This window comes from Arachis stenosperma, chromosome 3, assembly GCF_014773155.1.
Source record: "Arachis stenosperma cultivar V10309 chromosome 3, arast.V10309.gnm1.PFL2, whole genome shotgun sequence".
In the NCBI taxonomy this organism is placed as follows: Eukaryota; Viridiplantae; Streptophyta; class Magnoliopsida; order Fabales; family Fabaceae; genus Arachis; species Arachis stenosperma.
In genome coordinates, this window is record NC_080379.1 from 165,467,340 (window position 1) to 165,481,492 (window position 14,153).

Consider the following 14,153-nt stretch of genomic DNA (forward strand, 5'->3'; position numbering starts at 1 on the left):
AGACAAAATATCATATGTACATAAAAATTAACTATTAATCAGTCACGGTGTATTTATGTATATTATATATATTTTGTTTATTTTTAATATATATTTTATATTTAAATATATATTTTATATAAATAATTGTTTTTATGCATGTAACAAGATTGATTTAACTATAGATATTTCTGTTGACAAAAAGACCCCTCAAGACCATAATGAAAAAGGAAACAAGCTTGCATCACCTTTAGAAACAAGCTTGCATCACCTTTAGAGTGCATTTGAACAGGTAATTTAAAAGAGGGAAAGTAACTTTAGAAAATATTTAAAATTTTAAATGATAAAATAAGTTGTTTGAAAATATTTTTTTGGAGAAAATTTTAATAAGAAATCTTGTTAAAAATGAGAAATTTTAATTTTCCTAAAGAAAATAATTTCCTCCTCTCTACACTTCAAAATATGTTTATATACATTAATTCATACTTAAAAATTTATAAATAATAAGATTAACTACATATTTTATGAATGAAAAAATTTATTTTTTTCAAACAATATTTTAAAATACAAGTATAGGTATCTCAACCAAACAAAAAATTTAAAATTTAATTATAATATTTAAATTTTTCTATACTTAAAATACACTAAAATCTAAGAATATTTTAATAACCCGATGTTGGATACAAATTCACAATTACAATAATCTTGTGTTACCAATTATATATATTAATTATAGGACAATTCACCCTGATAAGTCAATTGGTGTAAAAAATTACACCAATCAGCGAAATGAAAAATTAGTTCATGAATCAATTAAGACATATTTATATGTAGTTTGAATTAGGGTAATTCGAACTCATTGTACAATGTAATTCGAATCAGTGTGATTAGAATTACACACACACTAATTCGAATCAGGCTGATTCGAATTACACACACGCATTTCAAAGTAATTCGAATTATACAGGGCCAGAGGTGTATAAATATGGTGTGAACGTGAATTAATCTCATTAGAGTGAGAAAATGGCTAGTGGTAAAAGTGTTTTGTAGTGTTGGTGCATCATAGAGGATCGATTAAGAGAAAAAAACGATCTGGTGTGAAGTTTACTGATAAGGATCCTCTCAGTATTTTTATTAGGCCTACGACGAGTTATGATGAGTTTGTGAATTCTATACTACAGAAACTTGGTCTGCAAGGTGTGAAACGGGTTCAGAAGATGTTCTATCGTATTCCGATCTCAGTGCTGCAAGAAATCGTGAAGTATGATTGTTTCACCATAGGGAGTGATGAGGACTTGCAGGTCCTGTTTCACTATCATCGGCAGTTTTCCGAGGTTAGGACACCTGAGCTGTTGGCGAAGTTGGTTGATGTGGTATCTAGCTTGGGGGGTTCGAACCGGAATACCCACACTATAGGCACGGTAGCTGGTTCTAGCTCGAGACCTGTTGGTGCATCTTCATCCGTCCCTGTGAATGAACCTCCGGACGAACTTGTCGCCTCCTCGTCGTCCGCTGTTGATCTCAACTGTAGTGGTGGCAGAGAGGTTGGTATCATGGATAGGGTGCCGACTTCTTTACAGTGTGCGGCACCGGTTGGTCTGGGCAATGTATTGCTTGATGATGTTAACGATGATGATATGGAGCCGGATCTCATTGCTAATGACAGCGGCGATGAGATTGCAGCGAGTACGCCAGCTGGGGCTGGAGGTGGTTCTAGCTCTGGGACAAAACAGTACCCTCTGCACTTTTCATATTTGGACTTGGATGCCATGAGACAGTAGGGGGTTCCTGGGGAGCCTACTGGATTTGGCGATGCCGAGGGGTCAGGTGGTCTTACAGAGTTTCGGGTTGGTCAGCAGTTTTAGGATAAAGATGAGGCTGTGTTAAGTGTGAAGATGTATAGCATCCGACGCGGGGTACAATACAAAGTGGTGAAGTCTGACTACCGCCGGTATGTAAGGAAGCGTTCTAAGTTTCGAAATGGGTGCACATGGTTGATTAGGCTAAGTCTCCGGCAGTGCAAGGGTATTTGGGAGGTAAAGCGATACAACGGACCTCATACGTGTCTCGCGACGTCCATCTCGAGCGACCACAGGAGTTTGGATTATCATGTGATCTCGGCATTCATCATGCCAATGGTTAGAGCTGATGCATCCGTCAGTATCAAGGCTTCTGAATGCGATGGCGGCACACTTTAGGTTCAGGCCGACTTATAGGAGGGTTTGGTTGGCGAAGCAGAAGGCCGTCGCCCACATCTATGGTGATTGGGATGAGTCGTACAACGAGCTGCCACAGTGGGTGTTAGGAGTTCAGTTGACGATGCTCGGTAGTGTTGTAGTCCTCAAGACGAGTCATGTTCGAGTCGGGGGCCAGGTTGATGGCTCGCAAGCCTATTTTCACTGGTTTTTCTGGACGTTTCCACCATGTATTGAGGCATTCCGGCAATGCAAGCCGTTGGCGAGTATTGACGGTACCCACTTGATGGTAAGTATGGGGGTACGTTGCTCGTAGCGATTGCACAGGACGAAAACTCCAACATCCTGCCTGTTGCATTTGCACTCGTGGAGGGTGAGAATGCGGAGTCCTGGTCGTTCTTTCTTTCCCATCTCCGGCAGCACGTGACCTCGCAACCGGGTCTCCTGGTTATATCAGATAGGCACAACAGGATTAAGGCGGCACTTGAGGCTCCGGACGGAGGATGACTACCTCCTGCTGCGTACCGTGCATTCTGTATTCGACATGTGGCAGCAAATTTTGCCCTGACATTCAAGGGCAAGGACGCCGTATGCCGAGGACATAGCATCAGCGTTAGGCCATTCCGACAATCTAATATGAAAGATCAGTTAACTAAAAAAGAGTGGTTGATATTCTTACATCCCCAGCTTGTAGCCACCCATATCCTCAAACCTAGCCACATACGGGAGCCACCTAATATGAATACGGTTGCCGGACTTGTCAGCAAATAGCTGAGTGCCTAACAGCATCATGATATAGGCCCTCACATACCTTCTGATTGTCTCCTCATCGGCTCCCTCAGGGAGCTCTCCAAACATTTCCTGGAACCAGCTGCAGTTCACTGCAAACTTCTGGATTTGGTTCGCAGGAGGTAACACACCAAGCAACTCCTGAAACCACACCCAAGCTGGACGGCCACCCTAGATGTATGTCTGAAAATCCGTCAGGCAACCACTAACATAACGTCTGTCGACCGGCAACCCACAACTGATACACCACATCTTGCAATATGATCGTGTACTCCTTGAAAGGCATATGAAATGTATGCGTCTCCGGACGCCACCACTCAACGAAAGCACTCACAAGGGGCTCATCCAATCTGAACCATCTGTCGTTTAGCCTCGCAAGATGGTATAATCCCGCTATCTGCAAGTACGGAACGTACCTCTCGTCGAGTCGCATGCCCTGCAGCGTCGCATGCTCGAGTTGCATTGCTGGGGCTGCACATATAATGGACCAGATAATTAAAAATAGATTTAATCATTCACAAACCAAGTTGATTCGCTAAAAACATAACTAACAAAACCACTTACAAAACCACCAACAAAACCACTAACAAAAACACTAAGTAAACTACCAACAAAACTACTAACAAAATCACTGACAAAACCACCAACAAAATCACTGACAAAACCACCAAAAAAACTACTAACAAAAACACCAAGAAAACCACCAAAAAAACCACTAACAATACCACCACCAAAACTACTCACAACACCACAATCAAAACCACAAGCAAATCCATAACCACAACCACTAACTAAACCACCACAAAACCACTAACAAAGTCACTAGCAATGCCATTTACAAAACCCCTAATAAAATCGCTTACAAAACCACATACCATATCACTAGCGAAACTTATAAAATCATTCACAAACAATGTCACCAACGTCATTTACAATCAAAACCACTAACATAACGTATATAAACAACAGGTAAGTTACTTAATCCTACTTTAAAAAAAAAAGATTTCGTACTAACCTCTTCGTTGATGACCCCGATTATATCGGCTACTCCATCCAAACGATAAAGTCTGTCCGGATTATCCCCCATGGGCTGAATATCCTGCTCAAGCCTTTTTTGGAGTCGTTTTGGGTTATTTTTCCTGGGATTTGGTGGGATGTGATATTGAAAAAGTGGTTCGAATGAGGTTGGTTCGAACTCCTTTTATAGCCGAATCTTGAGTAATTCGAAACACCCTCATTCGAATTACTACTTGCAGCCAAAATTGAGTAATTCGAATTACTTTAAACTGCATGTGTGTGTAATTCGAATCAGGTTTATTCGAATTAGTGGGTGTGTGCGTGTGTGTAATTCAAACCACACTAATTCGAATTACATTGAACAATGAGTTCGAATTACCCTAATTCGAACTACATAAAGTTGTGCCTTGGTTGATTCACAAACCAGTTTTGTTTTTGGCTGATTGGTGTAATATTTTACACTCCTTGGCTTAACAGGGTGAATCGCCCTTAATTATAAGAGTAAAGGACAAATTCGTCCCTGACCTTTTTTTTTGCGGACATTTTCGTCTCCGAGGATTGGAAAATACTTTAATGTCCCTGACCCCTTGAAAAAGTGGACATATTTATCCCTCCGTTAGAGTCGCTCCGTTTGTCCTGACGGAAAACGGTGACGTGGCTCCCGTGGCGCTGACGTGGCCGTTACGGGCTGCCACGTTGGATGGACTTTTGAAAATAGGACGTATTAGTCCCCAGGGACCAAAACGTCTTCGTTTCTCCCCCACCCCCAATCTATGAAATCCTGTGAGCCCTAATCCTTCAAATGCAGTGTGAAGGTGAAGCGGATGAAGGAAGAAAGGGAGCATTCCGACTCATGGCATCCGACGGAGCTCGGCCCCAAGTCCGACGGCCAGACCATCGAGTGGCTCCTCCGCCAGGCCGAGCCCTCAATCATCGCCACTACCAGAACCAGAACCACTCCTGCCAGCTTCTCCTCTGTTTCCGTCTCCGTACGCGGCGGTGCTGGCTCTCTCTCTTCTCCTTCCTCAACCTCTGCAGCGTCTTCGCTCGACCACAAGCCCTTGCTGGCTCCCAATCCCTTCATACTCGGCAAGCGCATACGCTCCGACGACGACACTTCCGCCAAGGCCGACGGCGTCTTCGTGGGGCCCGCCATGAGGTCCTTAGTAGGCCCCGGAGCTCCCGCGGGGCTCTGGGCCCTCCCGACTAGACCCGATTTTGGTCAAATTTGGAGTTTCATAGCGGCTGCTCCTCCGCTGGAGATGGTTGTGCAGTCGGCGGCGGTGTCGGTGTCTCAATAGCAACAAGCTTCTTTGTTCGTTCATCATCGACATCAGCAGCAGCAACAAGCCATGGGAGAAGCTTCGGCGGCGAGGCTAGGAAATTACCTTTCTGGACATCTGAATTTGCTGGCTTCTAAGTCGGGAGGGCCCGGAAAATTTTAGGTTTAGAACTCTTTTGTTTTTAGTTTTTTTTTTTGGAGAAGTCCATGAATTCAATTAGGATTTGTTTTAAGTTATTTATTATGATGATGATGAATTGCTGCAGATTGAGGCTGGAAGCAGTTTTCAGAACCTTGATCATCAGTGTTTGCTGTGTGCAAGTGCAAATGCAGCTTGAAAATTCATAATGTTGGTTGTGATTAAAAGAAAGTAAAGTTCTCCAAGTTGGAGAGCCTAATAAGCTTTGTAATGATAATGGGATTGCATTATTGGTTGCTTGGTTTTTGAGTTTTTCACTTACTCTCGTCCATCATGTCCTAAATCCTAATGGAGTGTACAAGTTTGGTTGTTGTTGCAGCCAACTCAAGTGCAACTGGTAGATTTAGTGTTAATGGTGGTCAAGCTCAACTCAACTTTGTTCCCAATTTATTGGAGTACACAACTCAACACAACACACCACACTACATTCCAATTCCTGTGAAACACACCACACTACATTCCAATTCCTGTGAAAGAATTCATGTGTTGTTCTTGTTAATCATATGGGTTTTGGCACAGCTTGATGGATGGTGAGTGGTGTGGTGAGTAGTCAATGCTATCCTCTCTCTCAAACTCTCTATTTCTTTCACTTTTACATGTGTTGTTCTTGTTAATGATATGTTCTTGTTCATCATGATGTTGTTTTCTGAAGTTACTATAGTGTGGGTGAAAGACCAGTGTTTTTTGAGGTTACAGGATTTCATAGATTGGGGGTGGGGGAGAAACGAAGACGTTTTAGTCCCTGGGGACTAATACGTCCTATTTTCAAAAGCCTATCCAACGTGGCAGTTCGTAACGACCAGGTCAGCGCCACGGGAGCCACGTCACCGTTTTCCGTCAGGGCAAACGGAGCAACTCTAACGGAGGGATAAATATATCCACTTTTTCGAGGGATCAGAGACATTAAAGTATTTTCTAATCCTCGGGGACGAAAATGTCCGCAAAAAAAAAAGGTCAGGGACGGATTTGTCCTTTACTCTAATTATAATATGAGCCCGTAAAAATGTAAGTTCAATTTTTACATATAATTATATACAGTATAAAAATACTGTAAATAGTAAATTTGTACTAGCAGCTTAAATAAGTTGTTAGCAACAAATAAAAAAAAAATGATCGAGAACATAATGAGTGACGATGTTGCTAATAAAACTCCAATTAATTGTGTCAGGTCGATAGTATAGGAATGATATAGGAGCAATCATCCACGAGGTTTTTTAGAAGTGCAGAACTAACAAATAATAAGCAACAATGCAAAGCAGCACCTGAGATCATATAAGAACATAAATGTATAAATGTAGTACCATGGACAACTCCACGAAGTGTGCTTGGGTAAGCGTTTTACAAGTCGACCTTCACTGTTTACTTCTTTTTTCTTTTTCTTTTGAAAACCACAGCATAAAGTACTTATTATAAACGTTAATAACAGTTGCCAAATAGATAATACATTTCATACACCAGCAACAGAACTTGATAAATCCAGTGTCCTCTCTTTACTCTTCAGCAGCACTAGCAGCACTTAGATCCACACTGAGGTCAACAACCTATTCATAATCATCCAATAAAGAAATATATCAACCATAGAATACTCCGGAAAACTATCAGGAGAATATCATGAATAATGGATCATAAATACAAAAGGAAGTGCAAAAAATTTACCTTTCCAGTTATCAATGTATACATGTTGAGAACGTCCACTACTGTTGACTCAAAGTGAGTAGTAGCATCATAACTCTGCCAAAGATGTTAAATATATTAATTATCGGCCAATCCATATAACACGGATAAGTATATGGTATACAAAACAGAGTGAACATACAGTTGATATAAAGCAGTTGTCCAAAGAGGGTTCATTGACTGGTTCATATCTGTCATATATATCGAAAAATATCTCATCAACTGGTCCTAGAAGTTCAATTCCTGCCCTTAGTTCAGACTCAGGATTATCAGTCTCTGCCTCTGCTGATACAAATGCAATAAATTTTCCTTTGGGGGCAACATTGTGAGTGTACGAACAGCAAAACACATACCTGCCAGGACAACAGAAATTAGCATCCAATTAAAAGGTAAAACTGAAATCTGTAATTAATACGATATCAGATGCTCCGATGTCAAAAGATTACTTATTTAGATAAGTTTTGAAGATGACATGGTTGCAATTTTAGTTCTTCACTCAATCACAACTCTCGTTATGAAGCAATTTCGTTAAATTTAGTAAATGTTGAAATTATGCTTTTTAGGTGAAGAGTACTGAAAGTGAGATAGAAACCATATATATGATTGACATGGCTAGTTTTTACCTTTGCTACTTTAATAGACTTTGAAATTTCCTTATTAAGAAGTTCTAAAGAATAGTCCAAAATGCAGAGCTCAGGTTAATTAACGATCTCTATATCCGCATACATATTCTTGATTTACCATATGTGTATTGTAATGAATTGCACAAATTTAAGTGCATTTTTATATTCAAAGGATTGCTATGAGAACTTACATGTCAGACTTCCGTCCCAACTGCTTCTGAGGTAGAATAATTTGCACTGAATGGGAATCACCAGTGTTGGGGATTGGGTGGCTCATGATGGCTATTGCCCTTGCAACCCTTCCAACCTTCCTCACCTGTTGAAATGGTTAAATTTTTTTTAAAGGATGCAATCTCCAATCAATAGAAAGTGAAATGATATTATCACCTTTCACCACTAATTTTACTTATTCTAACAAGGACATGGCTGAATACAATCATAAACTGATCAACAGAACCAGTATCATATTTTAGCATAGATATTACACTGAAATTTTTAGGAACAAACAATATTCCGTACACTTATCATCACCTGAATTGGTTACAAGTAGTTACGATGAAAATATTACCTTGTTGGGCAAGTATGACGGATCACAAACAACTTTTTTACACTTTGCAGTTTCACCTTCAGATGTTACCCCTATAACCTTTCCTTCCTCATTAAATTCTACCTGGCAGTCCAGCAAAATAAATGCGTGTTAAGAAAATGCTAAAAAAAATTGAAGGAACAGAAGAGATAAATTTGCTGGGTCAGATTCTTTCCACAGTTTTGAAATACTAATAGTTGTCATAGAGGATCTACCTTGCATTCAGGTTTATTCAACATATATGTTCCACCATACACAGCACTAAGACGTGCAAATGCCTGAAAATAGAAATGAGTTTTCAAACTGTAAGCTAAAAAAATCCACATCTCCCCAAATAGGTAAACAGATGGATAACAAGATATGTATAGAAGGATACCTGGGGAAGCTCTCCTAAACCATACAAAGGATATATGTAAGGTGATCCTCCTTGAAAGCGTGCTAGAGACTCAGAATATAACTACAAGTAGGAAACACATGTATGATGATGGAGACAAGAGAAGCTTTGAACAAAATGGAGCAGATGAATCATCAATTTCAGAAAGATCAATAGTAGGAAAGATGAAAAGATCCTATAGACTTACCTTCATTCTTTTCACAGTGTCCAGTGCTGGCTGATCCAAATAGCGATCATCTCTATGAAGGGCAATAGCATGACCGATGAAGTCAACAGTGTCATCACTGAGGCCATATTTTCTGTTACAAGTCAACAAGAAAAGCAAGGAAACCTCAAAATATTTTCTTTGCCCATCAACACACCATTCCAATTTCTTTTTCATCAAAAGGATAAAGAAATCTATATAATATATGGTGAAGGATGTATATAAGTAACATGCAACAAAAATTTTATATGCTATAACATGAGTACACAAACAAAAATACCAAAGTTTGCAGTTAACTATGGTGCCAGTTCGACTTCAAAATGTTGCAGTCAAAATGCTTAAGCAGGGAATCAAGGCAATACAAACAGTTAGATCATAAATCTAGACATGAAAACCTTGATAGCAGACACAAGAAGAAAACTAGAGTACACATACTCTATCAGTTCTCTGGTAGACACTCTTGTCAAGTCCATCCCCTCATGAGTTTTAGGATCACTCTCCTCATAATTTTGAACATAGATGAAAAACTTGCGTGCTCGACGCTTTTCAAACAAACCCATGAGTGGGGATTTCAAGGCCTCCACATCATTTGATGGCACCTTGTAAACCTATATGGAAACCATGGAAACAATTAATACACCAAAATAATAATCTAGAGAGAGAGAGAGAGAGGAAAAGAAATCCAAGTACAATGGATGATGTAAAGTAAAACACAAGCATACCTTTCCTTTATTAAAGACATAGCTTCCATCCACAGCTTTGAAATAGAGATACTTAGTGACATCAGTGTGTATGAGAACCCTCACCAATGTTCCATTTGCCATCATAAACTAGCTCCCCCCAAATATGAAGAAAAAACAAAACACGGATCACAGAAACTGAAATTGGTCAGCACATTTATCGAAATACCCAAAAATGGTCAAGGGTACATGTTAAACAAGTGTAAAAAAAAAAGCTGAAAATTGAAAATGACGAACCTTAGGGATCATATCAACATTGTAGTCTCTGCTTGAACCCAAATGTGCAGGGGGCTTGTCTTCTCCCCTGAACTTCTTCCATAGCTGAACAACACACACAAAAACATCATCTTTTTGCCTTCGATCACAGTTCACAAAAAAAAGATCTTATTTACATAAAATAAAAACAAACCTGATTAAGATTAAGGGAAGTGGATTCTCCTCCGTAATAGTCATTCCTATCCATATGAAGAACCTGGCGCAGCGAACACATCAACAACAGAATCATCAAAAACTACACAATTATGCATATCATAGCAAGAAGTAACAGTGATCTGAAGTGAAGAAGTTGGATCTGAGGAAAGAAGAGACCTTGAGGCCATCAACAGAGAGAAGACCACTGAGGATGCATTCTTTGAGGCCAGTACCCAAAACGATCACATCGTACTCTTCATCCATCTTCTTTCAATTTCGATTTGGATTCAATAAAAAAAGCAAAGAAAGAAAGAAGCTTGCAAGTCAGAAGAGAGTTGAGAGAAGGTTGACACCAAATAAAAAGAGGGTTTAGGGTTTCCTTTTCTACCGGCTATGGCTCCGTGTAATTTTAATAGTAGTCCCATGGAACAAGGGATTGCAACAAAATCATTATTAATCAATCATCTTAAAATATGAATTAAAAAATAAAGAAAATAAAAACCTTAAAAAAATACATATGTTTTAGTCAAATTTCTCTATCTTTATGGGTTTAAATTGGATTTAGTCTATGCAATTTCTTTTAGTCTAGCACGTCAAACAATTTTCCTTTAATTTAATGATGATTGTATATTTTTGGAAGTTATTTTTACAACACGAATATGATGACATTGTCTAAAGATGGCAAAAGCTTTCCATCTTCTTATCATAATATTTTTTCAGAAAAATTCTACATCTGTGTAATTTTTTTATTCAAACTATTCAAGTAACTTCAATTAGATGTACCTCTTTAACTCATTTACGTATTTGTTATACACGCACTTCATATAACATAAACCTTATTCTTTTCTCGTATTTTCGTTCTTCTTCTTCTCTATTCACATTCTTCTTATTCTTCTTCAATCTAGTAAAATTCGCCGTTCTCCTCTATTCACATTTTTCTTCTCTGCTCGCATTTTTCATTATTGATCTGCATTGAATTTAACTTAATAAACTTCGTCATTCTTCTTCTTCTTCGATCTACACTTCTAAATGGAAACAATAAATGATTCAACTTCAAATCAGTTGAATGAGGTTATTACGTTGAGACAGCTAAGAAATGATTGTTGCATGCTATCACAATAATCTTAAACACTGAACAAAGTAAAAAGAGGCCACCGAACCAAACAACATTTATTTGGTGAATCAAAATCACAAAGGCCACTGAACCGAACAATGTTCATGTGGTAAATAAATGGTGATCAACTTTCAATCAATAAGAATAGTATTTCTCTTCCTCTTCCTCCTCCTCCTTCTTCTTTCAAATTCGCGCACATAGGTTCTTCTTTTGCTTCTTCTTCTTCGCGCACACATATTCTTCTTCTTCTTCTTCTTCTTCTTCTTCTTCTTCTTCTTCTTCTTCTTCTTCTTCTTTCGTTATAATCATCACCAACAACACCAACATTTTACTCGGTTAAGTTGAGTTGCTCATTTTGATTCACTTGATTGTTAATGTATTCAGTTGAGTCATTGTGCATGCAGAAATATTTTTCTTACTGATTAAATATTTATCACGTTTTATTCGGCACATGATTGGTGTTCGGTTCAGTGGTGTTGGTCATTTTGATTCACCTGATTGTTATGTGTTCAATTGACTTCTTTTGCATGGAAAAATGCTATTCTTGATGATTGAATATTTATGATATTTTATTCAGCACATGAATGTTGTTCGATTCAGTGGAGTTGCTCATTTTGTTTTACTTTATTGTTAGTGTGTTCAATTGAATCCTTGTGCATATAGAAATATTTTTCTTGATGATTAAATATTTATGACATTTTATTCAGCACATGAATGATGTTCGGTTCAGTATAGTTGGCCATTTCGGTTCATTTCTATTCTGCACAATTTAAAACTCTTCCTCCTTACCTTCTACTACTTCTTCACCTGGGAGAGACAGAGGAAAAGACAAAAAAATACAGCAGCAATAACAACAAAATAATGAATATAAGGAGAAAAGAAAACACGTGAAAAAGAAAGAACGTGAAAAAGAATGAGGAGAATGAGGAGGAGGAGGAAGGCGAATCTCTGTTGTTGTTTTTGTTCGTTTCTGGTTGTTTCTTGTCAAATCTTCTCGTGATTCTTCTCCAATAGTGGTTTTTGCAAATAACGTGACTGAAATTTGAGTGATTTTTAGAGAGATTCGAAGAGAATGAGCGGTTTTGTGTTAAGGAAGAAGTAACATTTTTTCATAATGAGCGCGAGTTGACGAAGGGTTTTTGAGCGCGTGTTTTCGCTCGTCATTAATGCGCGTGACTCTATTTGGACTTGGGCCAACTTGGTTATGGTTACATGGATGTGTAGCGCGCCCGATATTTTTTGTTTATCTTTTATCCTATTATTAATATTAATAATAAAAATCATAGGAAGCCAACGAACTATAACTCAAACGACATAATCTTTTCATTCTTACATAAAAATCTTGGATTCGAGTATCACTCTTAACTTTAAAAAATAATAATAATAATAATAATAATAATAGAAACAAGACAATTACAACACAAATTTTGGTCTATCTCTCTTATACTTATTTTACTGAACACTTTATATTAGTATAAAATTATTTTATATTATTATCTCATAAAATAATTATATTTGTAAAGTTTTTAAATAATAAATAATTAAGTTAAATATTTTTATAATGTACAAATATAAATTAATTTATTTTGTAAAAATATTTTACACTAACATGCATATAATTAAATTGTTTTAGTCTATTTTTTATTATAAAACTCCTTTTCATCAATGTTCAATTTATAACTAGTTTTTAAATTCACTATATCAATATTTTATATTACTAACCTAGCCATCACGGCTAGAATTCGAACCCGTGTGGCTTTAATTTGAGACAAATACTTTTGTCATTACATTATATGTCCCAGACACAACTATACTATACATAGGATCAAACCATAAAATTAAGACAATTATTATAAACTAACTATTTTTTAAATTAAATAAATAGAGTAATTCTTTTGTACATTAATCATATAGGATCAAAACAGTTTACCACGAATAAAGCTGCTTGTTTTTTTAATGAGACAAAGTTATTTGTTAAAGATTTTAAATTTGGTCACTCTTGTCAAAGTCAGTCTATTATGGAGAGAATAACTTTGATTCCCTAATTGATTGATCGAAGAATGGATGCAAAGAAGAAGAAATGGATCTGTGTTTTCTTAGCATGGTTGTCAACCCTATCATTCCCGCTTTAAAAACATAAATAAATAGACAAATACTTTCCTTGTGGCATCTACTCTGCTTCTTTACAACCCATACCACATTATTAAACACACTGTTTTTAGGATACACTACTATTTTTATCTATTAATATTCAAAACATCAATAAATTTATCTATGAAAAAATAAAATTAACTTTATATCTATAAAAATTAGTTTCTCTAGATAAAATTATCAAAATTTTAAAAAATATTAAAATTTTTAAATTTAATCTAATTTAACTCCAACTCTAATTCCATTCGATTCCTAACTCTTTCTCTGTTTCTTATTCTTAGAGGCGGAACTAAAGAAGCCTAAGGTGGTCATGGTCCCCCATTTTTTTTAAAAAGTAGTATTATTAGTTTATTATTATTATATAAATAATATATATATATTAATTATAGATTAAATATATTTTAATATATTACACACTAAAAAAAATTACATGTTAATAACTTAATATGTATAAATTATAATGTGTATTATAATATATTAATAGCAAATAAAAAAGAAGTTTAAAAAAATAAAAGCTTATAAATATATAAATAATTAAAAAGTTATTGAAATATATAGGTTTGAATTAATGTAAAAAACAACAACTATAAAAAAATTCTTATTTTGACTTTTTTCTACCACAACAATAACAATTGAATAGATTTTTTAAACAATAAAAATTATTAAAACAAGATAAAAAAAGAATTTTTAACAGATTATATGATTGTATATGTTGAAAAAGATAATACTTCAAAATTTATTCTAGATAGTAAATTAATAATTTTAGTTATATGAAATATCGCAGAACAAATTTA

General features: G+C 36.5%; 1 protein-coding gene and 1 pseudogene across 1 annotated transcript; one reads left to right on the top strand and one right to left on the bottom strand.

Moving 5' to 3' along the window:
* The first annotated feature begins 4,804 nt into the window (after positions 1 to 4,804).
* LOC130967219 (transcription factor TCP7-like) lies at positions 4,805 to 5,425 on the top strand (annotated as a pseudogene).
* Positions 5,426 to 6,732: 1,307 nt separating this feature from the next.
* LOC130969377 (guanosine nucleotide diphosphate dissociation inhibitor 1) lies at positions 6,733 to 10,528 on the bottom strand. Its single transcript, XM_057895061.1, has 13 exons — positions 10,272 to 10,528; positions 10,093 to 10,155; positions 9,921 to 10,004; positions 9,666 to 9,773; positions 9,379 to 9,551; positions 8,926 to 9,037; positions 8,721 to 8,801; positions 8,560 to 8,622; positions 8,327 to 8,428; positions 7,950 to 8,074; positions 7,278 to 7,488; positions 7,118 to 7,192; positions 6,733 to 7,002 (listed from the first exon to the last, which is right to left on the bottom strand). Exons 1-13 carry the CDS (start codon positions 10,356 to 10,358, stop codon positions 6,952 to 6,954), a joined length of 1,335 nt encoding a protein of 444 aa, XP_057751044.1. The 5' UTR covers positions 10,359 to 10,528; the 3' UTR covers positions 6,733 to 6,951.
* Between the last annotated feature and the right edge of the window lie 3,625 nt (positions 10,529 to 14,153).

Coding starts and splice junctions, on each gene's coding strand:
- LOC130969377 (XM_057895061.1), bottom strand. CDS start 10,358: ATGGATGAAGAGTACGATGTGATCGTTTTGGGTACTGGCCTCAAAGAA. Junction 9,774..9,920: donor ATGTTGATATGATCCCTAAG/GTTCGTCATTTT, acceptor GGGGGGAGCTAG/TTTATGATGGCAAATGGAAC. Junction 8,623..8,720: donor GTTTAGGAGAGCTTCCCCAG/GTATCCTTCTAT, acceptor TTCTATTTTCAG/GCATTTGCACGTCTTAGTGC.